The sequence below is a fragment of the Paramormyrops kingsleyae genome, chromosome 21, assembly GCF_048594095.1.
Source record: "Paramormyrops kingsleyae isolate MSU_618 chromosome 21, PKINGS_0.4, whole genome shotgun sequence".
Classification (NCBI taxonomy): Eukaryota; Metazoa; Chordata; class Actinopteri; order Osteoglossiformes; family Mormyridae; genus Paramormyrops; species Paramormyrops kingsleyae.
Window position 1 is genome coordinate 8,613,461 of NC_132817.1, and position 15,887 is coordinate 8,629,347.

At 42.6% G+C, this 15,887-nt stretch overlaps 1 protein-coding gene across 2 annotated transcripts; it reads left to right on the forward strand.

Annotated features, from left to right (window-relative positions):
- Positions 1-9,351: 9,351 nt before the first annotated feature.
- Positions 9,352-15,858, forward strand: LOC111849411 (very-long-chain enoyl-CoA reductase-like). 2 transcript variants are annotated; one of them, XM_023822254.2, is made up of 12 exons: positions 9,358-9,644; positions 9,873-9,924; positions 10,580-10,624; positions 12,054-12,157; positions 12,582-12,697; positions 12,936-13,041; positions 13,659-13,731; positions 13,816-13,859; positions 13,984-14,041; positions 14,360-14,448; positions 14,733-14,778; positions 14,863-15,858. In XM_023822254.2, the coding sequence occupies exons 1-12, from the start codon at positions 9,480-9,482 to the stop codon at positions 14,988-14,990; spliced, it is 1,026 nt and encodes a 341-aa protein (XP_023678022.1). In that variant the 5' UTR covers positions 9,358-9,479; the 3' UTR covers positions 14,991-15,858. The 2 variants fall into 2 exon arrangements, with proteins under 2 accessions (XP_023678023.1, XP_023678022.1); XM_023822255.2 differs by lacking the exon at positions 10,580-10,624 and having other exon boundaries at positions 9,352-9,644.
- Positions 15,859-15,887: the final 29 nt, after the last annotated feature.

Below are 15,887 nucleotides of genomic sequence, written 5' to 3' on the forward strand. Positions count from 1 at the left end.
TTCCCTGTAAGGACAGATGGCCACGGCCAGCTCCTTCGCAAACAAGGAATCTCAAGTATTATTTTTTATCCTAGACCAGGATTCTTTTCAACTTCCTCCCAAGTGAATCTGACAAAGATCCATAGCAATTACATTGTACACATGCACACAAATTAAACATACTTGGGGTGTTAATCAATACACACAGGTGCAGAGGTTTTTTAGTTCTACGTACTGTATGTTTAGGTTTTTATGTTACCTAGCTATGCTTCTAGTTGGAAGTGTAAACATATGTTTTACCTCATCAACTTTTGGAGATACAGAATTTCCATTGCATTCTCACTGGCAGACTCTGCAAACATACGGAGCATAATGTAAAGATACTGAACAGCTGCACCTTGCCTAAATTTACACACTTGTATTAGGGTCTATACTTACAGAATTAGTAGAATTACAATGTATGTGAGCCAACATTGCAGTAACGAAGTTCTTTTCTAGAAGTGTATAGTAAGACATTCATAAAATGACTCTATATAGTTGTAAGGCTTTCAAGTGATCACATGATTAACAACAAGTATGTTCAGAACAGGAATGGTCTATCATACTAGGGGTTCACTTGTTCTTGGCATTGTCACTGTTGAACATCACAATAAAACAGTCTGTCCGAAGGTCGTTAGGAGGGAAAAGCTTACAAAAACGCAGCAGCTACGACAGCTACAGTTACAGTATGTCCCTAGTTGGAATTATGGATATTGCTTCAAACTGGTGCTGAGCTGTCTGGCCAAAAATTAATATCACAGTATATTTTAAACATTGGGTGGGATATTGGTATATTGGTATTTATTTAATGTTTTTAAACATTGACACTGGGCCCCTTTGAGGATTTTTGTGATCCTTTTTAATGTTATGCTGAAAATAGTTTGTAGTATCATCCTGTAACACAAGCTGTGATCACTACAAAGGGTTTGCTTGGCTCCACAATAATCCAGTTGATCTAACAGGAATGCATGGGCCGTTCTGAAATAGGCGGGTGGAAATGGTTTCGAGTCAAACAAAAATATTTGTAATGATATTCGGTTAATTCGCGGGAGGGTCAGCTGAAAAAAACTGTAAGCATCCAAAAGTCACCCAAAGGTTAATAAAAAAAGCAGGTCGGTCATCATTTTTGCCTTATTGATATTATTTGAATCACAGTCGGGTTGAATTAAAGCATTCGCTTTGGTCCCTCGTGCATCACTGAGGCCTGGCTAGCTTTGCACACCTGCCAACACTCCTGATTTTCCTGGGTTTCTCTTGAGTTTTACAGCCATCCTCTGGTTTTGACAAGGCTGAAGTTAGTGTCTTACTTGCAAGATCCGTGCTGCCTTAAATAGACATAACGCATGTTCGTGCCACCTTAAATATACATAACGCATGTTCGGCCATATTGACAGCAATTTATCTTATTAATGTCAAAACATTTCTATTGCAATTCTCTTGTATTTCATTTATTTTATACTTAGAAATAAACAATGAAGTTCACCTGCCAAGGTCTTGCAAATACTAGCTGCATAAATATGTCATGAGCTAAAATGGTAATCCAAGTTCACCAGCAATACCATGCTGGTAGACCAGCACACCTATACTGGCTCACCAGCTAAACCAACACCAAACCAGCATAGACCAGCCTGGAATTCATACTGGTCTATGTTGTTTTTTTTCCAGCAGGGTCCAGTTCAAATTTTCTGCTCGGTCAGATTTGCAAGATCGCACATTGATACGTTTTCTTACAGATGTGTCTTTCTTCCATTGTTATTTTACCAGCTGCCGGTGCCGGCTGGTGACGACAGTACCCAGTGCATTCGTATCGGCAAAACACATTGCCGTTAATGTCACACAGCCATGAATTAGATACATGTCTGATCTAGGACCTCATATCACTGAAATCTGATTTGAAAAGATCAAATTTCTGTGTCCACACAGCCCTGAAACACCTTTTGATGTCATGAGTATTCTAAACCTGACCCTAGGTTCAGCTGGCTAACCCTAATTCGGAGAGTTAGGATGATGCAGCAGCACATTGGGAAGTATGAAATACGCTATTAAATCGAGCTAAACTGTCAAGCTAAACTCCCGTTATACAGTTGCCCTGCTCATAGAAACAGGCCTCAAAACACCATAACCTTTCTAATCCTAACCCTAGCTTCAGTTGTTTTTAATTTGTGGGTGACAGAACAGGCCGTTGGAAAGCATGAAATATGCTATTAACCTTTAGATGCTAACCTGGGCTGAATTTTCCCCCCCACTGCCCGTTTTTGTACTGCAGCGTATTACAGCTTTGGATCTATGTTACACGCTTTGGTCCTTCTGTTCCTAGATGATTTTGACATACTTTCATATTTCTCCTTTGTTTATTTTTTGGTGCACGGTCACGTGACTGATGTTAAACCATCAGTAACCATCGCATACCGTAACATCTGCTGCTGTAGATAATCTGTGTGTAAAATGTCTCAAAAGTTTTCAGCTGCAAATGCTGCTAAATTAATATCAGAATGGGTCGAAAATGATGACAGTAATGATGAAAAAATAGAGTTCGATGACAACAGCGGTGCATCAGTGAAGTAGAATTCGATGACAGTGGTGAGGACATCAGCATCTTACCGCACATCGAAGAAAAAAAGATAAAAGTTAAGCAATTTTGTGTTGAACATGGCACAAATGAAACTGCTCACCAAATATGGGTTAATTTTGTATACAACAGCCAAATTAATGTGGGATGACAATTCAGCCCAGCTTAGCTGACGTGTGACTTTTTAAGAAGTTAACCTTAGAGGGTTAAACACATCCATCAAGGCAGTAAGGGAAGCTGCAGGAGCCGCTATCAAACATGGCTGCAAACTTTAGGGTGGTTGAGACCTTTTGGGGGGGGGGGCAGTAAAGTCTCGGCACCCTCGTAATGAGAATAATTAGGTGCCATAGTATTTCTCATCAGCCTTTGCGACTGTTTGGGAAGGTTTTCCTAACAAAATGGCATTATGTACTTGTTTTTCTCTCTCGACGTTACAAATAGTGCTGTCAGAATAAATGGGGCGTGTGACGTCACTAGTCAGCTGTACGTAAATTGGCTGAAATAAATGTACAGTCGACGCTTTCAGCATTAGCGGCCTGACGATGACATCATCCATCTGGAATGGCCAACTGGAGCAAAATAATTGACCGGCTATAACATGGATACCCAAGAGTATTTTAAATAATGCATACATCCCCTAAAATGATGCTGCCAAATGTTTATGTCATGGTCCATTCCTTTGTAATCGACACATCATTTATTTCTTAGTTAAGATCATTCTTAGTTTATGGCCATCTAAAAAAAAATATTTAAACGTAAAGATCTGCGGTTTTTGTTTAATCTTCAATTAGATTTTTTTGTATTGAGATTCATGGTCCAGTAAAGTGTTCCCAGTTGTTTCCCAGACTGGTCTTGTCTTGCTCAAGCCTAGTGGAAACCTGTCCATAGAATTAGGGTGTGATTCTAACCACCAGCGCTGGCGATATGAGTTTACAGCATTACCCATACAGCCATCCATGAAAAATATTGTACTTTCCATGAATTTTACTATGTTTGCCCATTTAATATATAATATTGAAACAATAGACAAAATATTCCATGGTCTTTGTGCAAGAACATAAAACTACATTTCTGAGTTAACCTCGTGTATGTTTTTGGGTACACAATTTTTCTGTTAAAAAAGTTGAATTCAATTACTCTACTTGTGTGTGCATGTATGAACAAAGATTTCCATTAATGAAACACTAATCCTATTACAGGTACACAAAATTGGAACCCCAAAACATAAGCTTCCCTGCATTTATTTGTGTTTATACTAAACAGATGTTTTATCTGCATCAAACAATTATTTCTACATCTGGGGTTTATTGTGTTTTTTAATGCTTACCGAGATGACGTGCCCACCATTCATAAGAAACCTTGCATTATTCATTAATGACCTTGCTCACAGATGCTGCCATCTCGTGGCAACAAAAGTCAAAATTTTCTGATCATCCAAAAGTCCATCCATCCAGACATTGAAACCGCTCATGCTATTCAGGCTCGCGGGCCAAAAGTCATAATTTTTTCCCTGGGCCTCGTTGAGCGAATATCTGTTGTTGTTTTGCTGGCCGTTTTTTTAATGACCGATTCTGGACTCAAATTAGCTTTTTCATACTCCGGGACAATATCTCATCGTGTTACATTTTGCACTTCACAGTTGTCCTTAAAGTAGCCACTATCAATTCTTGTCTGATTGATACTATTTGGCAGTTTTTTGTGCCAAAAAGAGGAACTGCTGACACCGCTACAACTGCATTTTGTAATTATTGTATTTGTTGCGTAACTGTGGGAAATGCGATATATGGCTATGAAATTAATCTAATAAAATAGCCTACTTATATTTGTGTAATAATGCTTACGTCATTAGCCACTGTCTTTGTGTATTTTCTGTCAGTTTTTATACATTTGATGCCCCTTTTTTATGCTTTGCATGTTTTAAAAAATCAATACGTCATACTGGTTCTATCGATTATAACTATTTTGACCTAAGTTAAATGGTCCGTGATTACTGACTAACACTTGCCGGCTTAACCTAACTGGGCTGGAGAATTTGTTCTGATTTTCCAGCAACAGTATGCGTATTAATATCCATCGATCCGTCCATTTTCCAGCGCCGCCTGTCCAGTGCAGGGTGATAGAGAGCCTGGATCCTATCCCAGGCCCGGAGCAGCCTCGATTGGACGTCAGTCGCATATTCCTGTACAAGCTGAATTTACCTGCAAGATACTGATCACGTATGGAGTGTGCTGACACACCACTACACAGACGCGCAATCCCAGAATAATTATTTTGCGCAAAACTTTCGACGTGTCTGTAAATGCATTATGACGGGAAAAAGCAGTGACTCTCTCTGCTCTCATACGAAACGTTCCTGCGCTACATTGATTAATACCAAGAGATGACTTTTTCCCAGCTGATGTTAAATTAGTGTCAGCGCTAATTTAGTGAATATGCCCAAAGAAACTGCGCACTATATAGGTTACCCCCCCCAGCCCCACTGCGGAGAAAAGAAGAAAGCCGCCCCTTTACTTGCTGCTGAACGTAGCACAATCCCGACACCTTCTTGGACGGCTTTTCAGTTCAGTTGCGGCGGCTCTTCCCTAGATCCCCCCCGCCCCCCATCCCCTTGGCCGACGTGTAAGAAGGTCGTGCCACAGCGCTCCAAGTGTCCAGAGGAAAGTGGGCTGGCGTGATCGGCCGTGGGGGGCTTCTAGAGTGGACATCCGAGGGGAGCGCACCATGAGCAGGGTCACCTTCTTCGAGGTAAATGCCGCCTTATCGTGATGGAGCATTAAAGCTGCCTTTACGGTAACTGACCAAGGATGCCTTAAAATTAACTTTGAGTGAGTGTGTCCTAGAGAATACTTTCCCCCCGTTTGTTTATTTATCCAACATGAGTAAATAGTTTCCATCCTTAGATCAGTGTTTGGTGACAGATGTTCAATACTGCTTTTTAGGCTAAAAAAAAAAACATTTTATTGAAGTGTTTTTTTCTTCAGATATACTGATGGAGTAGCTATTTTTCTCCCTCTCTCGATTTATGTACAGGGACCACAATATTAAGCGGATAGGAAGTAATTCCAGGTTGTAGCCTACCAAAGGCCGTTTTGATCTTTGAAAGTTTAGTAAACTGTCTGTAATCTGGGCACTTACTGTAATGTGCGTCCAAAGCAATGCAATGTGTGATAATGCTTCTTTGGGAGAACATAACATTTTGACACATTATTCTAAGTATATGAAAGTTTTAAAACATAGCTCAGTTAAATTATCTGCATACTGACATACGTCTGAAAAGGAAATAGAAAGTTTGATGTCTACAGTAAAGTATACCTGTTAAAGTAGGCTATATTAGTATATAAACTGGAATGTTTGGCGCTGAAATAATCTCCTGTGCATCCTCCATTTCATCCAGCTGTTATGTCAATAGTATTACTAGCATTGTTGTTCAAACGCGTTGTATTAGTGTTTATGGAGCAGTCTTATCTCACTTACTGCTGAAGTATATATGAAATTCCGACCGGCTTGTCGTCTTCCAGGGGCTTCCAGTTTGTTTACACTGGAGTGCTTGGACAAATCAACCATGAGAAAATGGATTGTACATTAAAATATGTTTAAGGACATGTAATCCAGACGGTGCCGCTTCGTGTCCAGCGAGGGTAATGCTTTAGTATATGTAAACGTACGTCCTAACCTAAATTGCTCTATTAGAATATTCTGCTGCACACACGGGGTGATTTATAAATCTTCTTGGAGACGTTTCAGATAATCAGTTGCTCTGTGCAAACTGACAGTTCCCGACAGCTGTCAGTGTTTCCCGTCTGGCGTTTGTTGTATTTTCGCCTTACATCCTGAATATGTAGGCCTACGAGTGTTATTGGGAGTGAGTCTTTCAGGAGTCTGCAAGATCAATGCGCTGGAAATCAATCCTGAGCATTTACAGATTAAGTATTTTACTAAAGTGCTCGTTTGTATGCCTGTCTTGACAGTTTGAAATGCAATTGGATTGTCCGTGCTTCAGCTTCGTAATTTGTCGTTTTGTAATAAACGTGCAACCTGTGGCGTTTCCGGTGATAGGTGCCTTTATATTAGGCCTATTATCTAACAGGAAGTTGCCGTAGAAAAGTCCGTAAATTAATCTGAGCGGCAGGTTGGTGTATCTGGTGTGACGTGCCAGTCAGGTGGCACTGAAACGAGTGCGACAGCCCTTGTCAAAATAAGGCGATGGCACGAAATGAAATTGCTCCGAGAATTTCGATTTTCACAAAACTTTCACTAGACAGGTAATGAAAATGACTCAAAATAAATATTTATTTCCGCAGTATGAATTTGTACATTGAAAATAGAATATACAATACGAAAAACTATTTCGTGTTGAACAGCTCGTGGTTGCCTTGCAAGTTCATCAGAAAGGATTTTCATTCCCAGCCCAAACCTCAGAACCGGTTGTATCAGTAAATCCCCTCTGACTTTCGCATCGGCCTTTCTGCAGAGGGATGGCGATTCCCCACTTTCCTGGCCACTCTGTCATTTTAGTGTTCAGCAGATAAAGGCCTAATACCTAACCGTTTTAATCCAGTGAAACTAACTCATCAACCATCAATACCGTTGGAGCTTATTTTAGTAATTTATGTGATTGGGATCCATTCGTAGGCTAATTGTTCAGTTGTGGGCCAAATGTGGACCCCAGGAGGATTACAGTAGGGAAGCAAGTGCAGCTGTCGGTTTTTTTTTTTTTTTTTGGGGGGGGGGGGGGGGGTATCAATTGTCCCCGGACCAATATGTGTTACACGATGCCGACGGCTGGAAAGGCCAGCTGTGACCTCTGAGTGACATCCCATCTTTCCGTCAATCTCCTGTCCGACGTGTCAGCGGTGCGTACGTGGGAGCTTGGGGGAGGGCCGCCTGTCAATCAAACGGGACACACTCGGCCTGCCGCCGGTTTTTCTGGCCCTAGTGTTCGGCAGCTCCTTTAGCTACCCATTAGGAGGGAATTTACGTTGTCCGCTAAAAGGGCTCTTTAGCGGCTCAGCAGAACTGTCAAGGTTTCCACTCACGGCTCTCGACCAAATTGCAGCTGCAGGAGGCCGTGTGCGATTTGTGAGTAGAAGCGACGCCATCACCTCCTGCGGAAGGAGGTGTGTTAGCGGGGATCTCGCCAGCTGTCCTTTTCCCGTATTAAATGCGCCTCAGCACTAATGGATGATCTTAATGAGATTGGTTTCCTTTCTTTATATTGGCTGGCAAGCCTCTTTGTCTGACAAATGCATGTTCTCAATGCAGGTGAGATGCGTGTTTTTGGTTTCTGTTTTAATGTGTGTGACATACATAACCAGCTGGCAGGAATGCTTATGTCGCAATAGGACAGGGGGGTGTGGCGGCTCATTCAGGCAGCCAATCACGTGTCAGTGGTGTCCCAACCATGCTTCTGTTTATCCAGCATTTGTCTTTGGGTTCCTCCAATCACTGATGCTGAATTTCACACACATCCCCAGTGCAAACAGGAGCTACAATAAAAACGTCATAACATTTTCTCATCTCCGCAGATGCTACCAAACTGAAGCTGTAGGAAGTCACCACCAAAAACTCAGAGAAATGGCGTGTTTGTTATTGTCAAGAGTACGTTCATATTTCTGCTTCCTGGTTTGCTAAAACAACAACAGATATAAAATGAAATTGTGTCCAAAAAGTCAGCACTGTGGTAAATGTTGGCCCTTGTGAACATGATCGTCTTATTATAAATGAGTAGCGGTGCTTTGAACTGCTTTCCATCTAACCACTAGATGGCGCCGCTCATTCGTTCCCTCGCCATATTAATGTGTATGGCAGCAAGGAATTATTTGCATCCCGTATTTTTGCGATGCATATCAGTTCACGCCTGTGTCTCCCTGTATCTGCTCTTAGATGACGGTCCAAGGATCTGAGTGACATATCGGCATCCGCTTTGCCAGCGGTAAATTTAGAGCGTCGTCCTATTTACTGCCAAAGCAGATGGACGGTTTCAGACCAGGGTATCGTTTTTCCTTCTGATCCTCGCTCTATGCTGTACCCAGACCCACGTCGATGAATTTTTATTTACTTGCACTTATCCAGGGCTGTTTGCATAGTCTAAGCTCTCAGTTTAACGATACAGCTTGAATTTTAGCATACCGTATTAGTTTAACCTCCTTCATCAAATGCACAAGCAATAATTCATGGGGTAATGATCTGTAGCTTTCTGGATCTGCGCCAAGTCCCACTATACTTTTTCCGTAGTCTTATGGCTCCTGACAATTATCTCTGCAGAAATATCTGGGCATCAGTCTACTGTCTGCAATTCCTGGGGTTACTGTCACAGATGAATTAGAAGGTTGTTAAGGACTCAATCTCCAAGCACATTGTCCAGGAGAATTCGTTATAACCAATGCAAGCTGAAGGGTACATTTCTACATCTGCGGAAAATTGTAAACGGGGATACTCCACAGTGCAGGACAATTTAAACAAACAGAGTGAGGCGGCCAAATGCAGAGTCATTTTGCTAATCGATTTGAAAGGTTTGTTGGTGTCTTCAGATGTTTCTTGGCAGATGGTTCTTGAGCTTGAACTCAAGCCAAGTGTGTGTCAGCAGGGGGCGTAGTGGTTAAGAACACAAGTCATGTTCAAGTCTGAGCAAAGGCCTGGTGAAATAGTCTCAGAGAAGAGTTAACCTGTATGATTTATTTAAAAGTGTTTTGTTGACCATTGCAAGACTAGGAGAAGAAAGTAAGCTACCGGTATGGCTGTCATGCTAGTCTCCCGTTGCACTTCAATCTTGGGTTGCTGAAGTTGATACATGGGTGATGTCACCGTCCACATACTGACAGCCTTGGCGGCCGTCGCTCGGCGAGGCAGCCCAGATAGGTGGTCGTCGTAGCCCGCCGCACCGTGCGGCGCCATGGGCTCCCTGGCACTGAATAGCCTGTTCACCGTCGCGCACTTCATAAAGGCCAGGTGCGAGCATGGCCTGAAAGCTGGGGAACTCAAGGATAAAAACTATATTTTCTTTGAGGTGGAGATACTGGATTACAAGACCAACAAGCAGCTGTGCTTCCTGGATAAGGTGAGCTTCTCTCTGCTCACCTGGAAAAGCAACGGAATAGAAAAAAGTTCGACAGAGGGATTGTTAGCTAGCACTCTAGAATCTGTCATTCATACTGATGTTTTGAACAGTCTAATGTTTTCAGTCATTATTATCCACATAAAAGCAATCTATATAACTACACATTCTGTACTGTATTGAATTCTGGTTCACCTTGATGTTAAATTCTCCACTTTCTCCACTTGCCAGGTGGAACCTCACGCTACCATAAAAGAAATCAAGTCCTTGCTCTACAAGTGTTGTGAGTAACCCTTCGCACCATTATTCTTTTGACATTGTTCATAAGAGTTGTACAGAAAATACTCAGATCTCTTAAATAGTCAGTTGTCAGTCATCAGTCTTCCAGTGGTTGTTTGGAGTGTTGCCCTGATTCCTTAGTGCCCGTGAGAGGAATATGGCTTGTTTGTGGGGAGGTTGGGGGGGGGGGGGGCAAATGTACTTGCCCAGACAGAGCTTTCTGCAGCTCCAGACTGCATCTTACTCTGGCATGACGAGGCAGGAGTTTCCTTATGCTGCTGATGTACCTGGTCATCGTAGCTCAGGTGCTGTAAAATTCATGGCAACACTCCTAAGATCCATAATGAATTCAGCCCAGCTCGTCTGATTCCTGCCGTTTTCCTTTTGCGCTTTGTGGGATTAGTCACTTGGACAATATTCGGACTGTGTGAGATTGGTGCATATAGGTGACCTGGAGGTGGCTAATTCTCGCCCATGACTAGAGGGATCTGGAGGTTTTAGTCACCTTTCAGTGATGGTTACCAGCACCATCCATCAATCTTCTAATTGCTCATCCTGGACAGGATGCCCGTCCATCACAGGACCTCTTATCAGCACCTAGTGGAAATAATGATTGCAAAGGTCCACAAGAAGGAGATGATGTTGATGTCTTTTTGCAGACCCCAAGCTGTATCCTGCCAGACAATCGCTCAAGCTGCATCGCAGTGAGTGTTTTATATGTCTTGGGCGCACCTGTGTCATTATAGTAGAGACTTAACTTTTATGGGGGGGGGGGGGTGGTTAAAAGAATAAATAGTTCAGATTTTTATCATCCTCTGTTCATTAATTGAATGAAAATTATGATACATCAGTACACAGTTATTTTATATTTTCCTATGTCTATTTATTCAAGCATGCAATTAAATAGCTTTAACATACAATTATGGCCTAATCATTAATAGAAATGATGAATTCTGTTATGCAGAAAAATCATCTTTATTCCTCAGTCCTTCTGAGTATTTCCCAACGGTCTCTCTGAGGCCGAATATGTTGAATTTAAAGTGAATTGTTCATTCAGGGATAAACAAGTCAACTGAAGAAAAACCCAGTTCAAAAGATGTCATCAGGATGGGGATTGCTGGGAGTATGAGAAACAGCCTGATTGACGGGTGTTTATGTTGGAGCAATGCAAGCTGACCTCGGGAAATGCGCAGACGGGGGAGGTTATCTAACACGTGTGCAGCTAAGCTTTCTTGCTTAGCTTTAGATTCTCATTGAGCCCGGCAGGCTGAAGTATTGGTATGTGCCTCATCCATGTAAATTCTCTTGAGTCGCTGGTTTCTTTTATTTTTAGCATTAATGCTAATGCCGAGGTAGCTTTAGCGGTTAGCGAGGGACTGCCTTGTTGACAGGCGTTGAGGTGTCCAGGCCAGTGCTTGTGCCAGGTTTCTTTATGTGTATATGAAAGGCTTCTGAGGGAAGGATGTCACATAGAAATTTGAACCCTTACTGGAGAATAGTGTCTGTGTGTGATGTGACTGTGAAAGTCATACACTGAAAGGTCAATCTTCGGCAAGCATCGGTCGTATCTTTGGTTTCCTGGTTTTGGTCTGCTGGAAGCACTGAGAGACTGACAAGGCCCAGAGAGGCTGGGAACGCCGAGGGGGGGCATGGTCTTATTCCTGACCGGTTTGAGAGACGGCATCTCAAGCCGCCTTCTGAACTCCTGGGAATAAAGACTTTTCATTCAACATGGCTACCTTTTGAAAGAAGCATGTATGATTAGCTTCTTTTCTGGATAGACTGGGTGAATCTCGGCATGCGTACTTGACCATACTTGTGTTCTTGTTTTATGTCATCTTCCCCAAAGACCAGTTCCAATACTAAGAACCCAAGTACAAATCCCAGGATTTTGGTCTTGCTCTGCCCCAAATATCAAGGATACCTCCATTGCATCCTGGCCGAACGAGATCAATCCCATGATTCATTGCACCCAAAGTTAATTCTTGGAAGGCAAGACAGCAAGACCGGTCTTGCCAAGACCACAAGTATGGTCTTCGCGTTCTTGATATTGAGATTCACCCATTGTCTTTGGGTCGTACATGGGAATAGTTCTGTGTGCATTAACATGCCTTCTTTATAAAACGCTTTCAGGCGGAAATGCGCTTAAAGATGACGACATCCTGGAAAACCTACCAGTCGGGACCACTGCAACGATGTACTTTAAAGACCTTGGTCCACAGTTGGGATGGACGATGGTGAGTCTTACGAAGTCTTCCTCCTCTTTATTCATTGTTCTAGTGTTTAGAATCGGCCTGCCTGGATTTCTTCTTCCAAACCACAGCATATTTGCTTGGAGGGGGATTTTTCTGTCTTTTTTTTTTATTAAACCTTTTTTTGTCAACCAAGTATTACCATGGACCTCCTACAGCCAAATTTGGGTCCTGGTGACCTGCTCTTTCAGTATTTGCATATAACCTTGTGTTCTTGAAGGATACCCAGAATGCACTGCACCATATTCCCAGTCTCATGTCTACTGATTGTCTTGACAACAGTACGTAAACATTCTCAGTCGTATATTGTGTGGCCGACTGATCCTTGCCCCACCCCCCTATTGGCACTAAGCATCCTCTACTGTATGATTGTCATGCTTCATCTTGCTTCCCTTGGCCCCCATGGCAGGTGTTTCTGGTAGAATACATTGGGCCCCTCTTCATCTACCTGCTGTTCTACTTTCGCCTCCCGTACATCTATAGCCAGAAGTACACCTTCACGTCCAGCCCATACCCCGTGGTCCCGTAAGTTCTGCATTTAATTGCCCCATGGACCATTCCGACCAAAAGCAGATGGCCCGGGTGCCTCATTTAAGAGCAAACTTTTGATACAGCTTGGTATTCTTCAGCTGTTCCAGTCCAGTGACTTTGTTCAAGGGCATATATGGACCCACCAAGGCTCCATCTGGGAGTTGAACCAGCAACTCTCTCCCACCCCATCATCCTCGGTGCAGATTGAATGTCTCTTTTTGTCTCCCGCTAGTCTGGCCTGTGCTTGTCACTCGTTCCATTACATCAAGAGGCTGATCGAGACTATATTTGTACATCGATTCTCCCATGGTACCATGCCACTGAGGACCATGCTAAAGGTGAGGGCAAAGCAACGAATGTTGCTCTAATTGTGTCACATGTGACATGTTATTATATATAAATACATTATGTATAGCTCAACAAGTAGAGCATTGAGTTAGCATCTCAAAGGCTGTGGGTTTGAATGCCAGAGAGCATGATTAATATGTGTGGCTCCTTCCCCTGTAGGATGTTTGTAGTAGCCCAGTAGTTAGTAGTTGCCCAGTTTTTGCAAACTTCATCAGTCTGTGCTGAGCACTCCCACAGATTTCAGCATGAACTTCAGGATTTCTGTGGTATTTATACTCTTGGGTGACACTCTTTAAAGCCGAATCCCCCCCCCCCCCTCGAAGGCAGAGCCCACTAGGGTCCGGTGTGGGAAGGGGTGACATTTTAAAGACTGCATGCCTGGGGGAAGGGGGGGGGGGGGCGTCTCCGGTTACGGCCTACCAGATGGTGCTGACGTTAAATAAAACAAACCGATAACTCTGTCGCGCATGATTCATCCTGTGTGAGGAGTTAGCAGGAATCTGTCTCCGTTCGCCCTCCCCGTTACATCCGCACTTTTCAGGAGTTTGACTGAAGCAACCACATGTTGTTTTCCGTTAAAGTGATTTACAGTTCTTTTCCCCACCAGAATTGTCTATATTACTGGGGCTTTTCCGCTTGGTTGGCCTATTATATCAACCACCCCCTGTACACGCCTCCATGTGAGTTTACTGTAGTATTACAATTAGGACTTCTGAATTTGTCATTGTTTCTCAACAATAACTAAGAAATCATTTATTTTACAGCCTATGGAAACCAGCAAGTCCATTACGCACTGATTATGTTTGTGGTAGGTATTTGTCGGCTTGGCGATCTGGTGTTCAGACACTTTGGTTGTGTTTTTGACTGTTACTGAAAATGTTGCTGCATCATTGCTTTTAAAAGTAAAGCACTTTTCCGAATTTGGCTTGTAGCTCTGCGAGGCTGGTAATTTTTCAATTAACCTGACGCTCAACAACATGAAAAGCAGCGGTGAGTATTTAATGCTTCATCCTCGGCTTGTTTCTCTCCTCTGCTCAGGACTCCTTAACGGATTTCCGTACGGACCCCATGAATCCATTTTAGGGGAAATAAACACATAATTTCTGGAAATCAATGGTATAATTTCCAGAAAATATATTGCATAGAAGTTGTGCAAATATTTTCAAAGCTATGTTTTAAAGTTTGTAACTCAATGACAGTAAAATAATATCCTGCAGTCATAGACCCTAAGAATCTGCACGCCATTCTGCTGGTTTTCATTACGGATGTTTTTTTGCTGAAGCCCCTCCCCCTTTGCTGTCTTTTCAGGGACTCTGTTGACAAGGTTCCCGTATCCAACCCGAAACCCCTTCACCTGGCTGTTTTTCTTTGTGTCTTGTCCTAATTATACGTACGAGGTAATGCCTGCTTTAAGGAAATCTCTCTTTATTCCCCATCCTCCATATTCTGGAAAATGGAAATACTTCTTTAAAGCCATGTACTTCTGGTGAAGTTGTTTTATGTTGCAGGAAACCACAGGACGGGGAGAACTTGATGTAGCTTTATGTGCATAAAAGCTCCATGTGTCACGCTATGGGGCATAGAGTATAGGAATTGTACCAAATAAAGCAACATAACCAAAATGATTATATGTTTTTTACTTCAAAGGTTTAGCTAAGTGATTATTTCCTGTTAATTTCAGGTTGGAACTTGGATTGGCTTCACGATAATGACACAATGTGCTCCAGGTAAAATGCCGTCACGCTCTCGTCGTCGCCTTGAGTCTGATGTCTGATAACCACCTCCTAACTGGCCGTTCATTGTGTCTGCAGTGGCACTTTATACGCTGGTGGGCTTCATCCAAATGACCATCTGGGCGAGAGGAAAGCACAAGACCTACATACAACAGTTCAAGGACTACCCTGGCCTTAGGGTGGCTATCATCCCACTCTTCCTCTGACTCTGACTCTGTTTGCTGCCCGATGGCACACTTCCGGAGCCAGCTCGACGGCGCCCCCCACCTGCCCAGTGTGAAGGTACAGCTTGATTATTTTCCCCAACACGTGACGTGCAGATTGCAGTAGTGTCACCATTGGGAGCAGCTGGTTTTGGTGTACTTCTCCAACACCTTAGGAGAGCTCAGATTTGAATGATGTACATCAGAACAGAGGTAACCTATTTTTTTGTAAACCCATAGCGTAATGAATTACGAATGGGTCGTAATGAGTTTTCCAAAGCACCGGAGTAACTTACTTGTACAATATCAGCAAAGTGCTGTTTGTTTAATCATTCCTAAGACCTTGTGGTGGTAGGGAGGAGACTTGTAATAGGGCTGATTTGTTGCCGTTACGTAGCACTAGTTACCCTCAAAGGGAACAGTGTGGAGATGATGGCACCATTTTATATGTGATCTAATGCAACAGGAACAATCTCCATGTCACAAATGGAAAAGATCGAGTTGAAGGTCTAAGTGAAGGGGAAGTTTACGTTTACCTTGCTGCAAAGTTCAGCCTATTAATATTGTTCTACAAAAATAACTGCAATTAAGGGCTACTTTTAAACTCTAGGTACCGCTCCCTAAACTTTTGCACTTATGCATGGAGAGGAATGTATAAGAATTTATCGAGGGCGGATTAAAAGAAAAACTGTTTGCAGTAAATTTAATTGTGAATTTCACGGCTGTTTTCTAGAAATAGGTACAAAAGAAGTTTATAAATGTTAAAAGGTCGGTAAGCTGCAGTGTGGTCAGGTTGTTCTTGATGCCATCACAACCTTGTAACAAAAGATTGAGTTGCCATGTTCCTTAATAAACATGAAAATTATTTCAAGCACAGTCTTCAGTCCTTTAATAGGCTTC

What these genes read in the sequence shown, in the direction of transcription:
- LOC111849411 (XM_023822254.2), top strand. Translation starts at nt 9,480, where the DNA reads ATGGGCTCCCTGGCACTGAATAGCCTGTTCACCGTCGCGCACTTCATA. An exon ending in AGCTGTGCTTCCTGGATAAG is followed by an intron (nt 9,645 to 9,872) that starts GTGAGCTTCTCT and finishes TCCACTTGCCAG; the next exon opens with GTGGAACCTCACGCTACCAT. An exon ending in CACAGTTGGGATGGACGATG is followed by an intron (nt 12,158 to 12,581) that starts GTGAGTCTTACG and finishes CCCCCATGGCAG; the next exon opens with GTGTTTCTGGTAGAATACAT.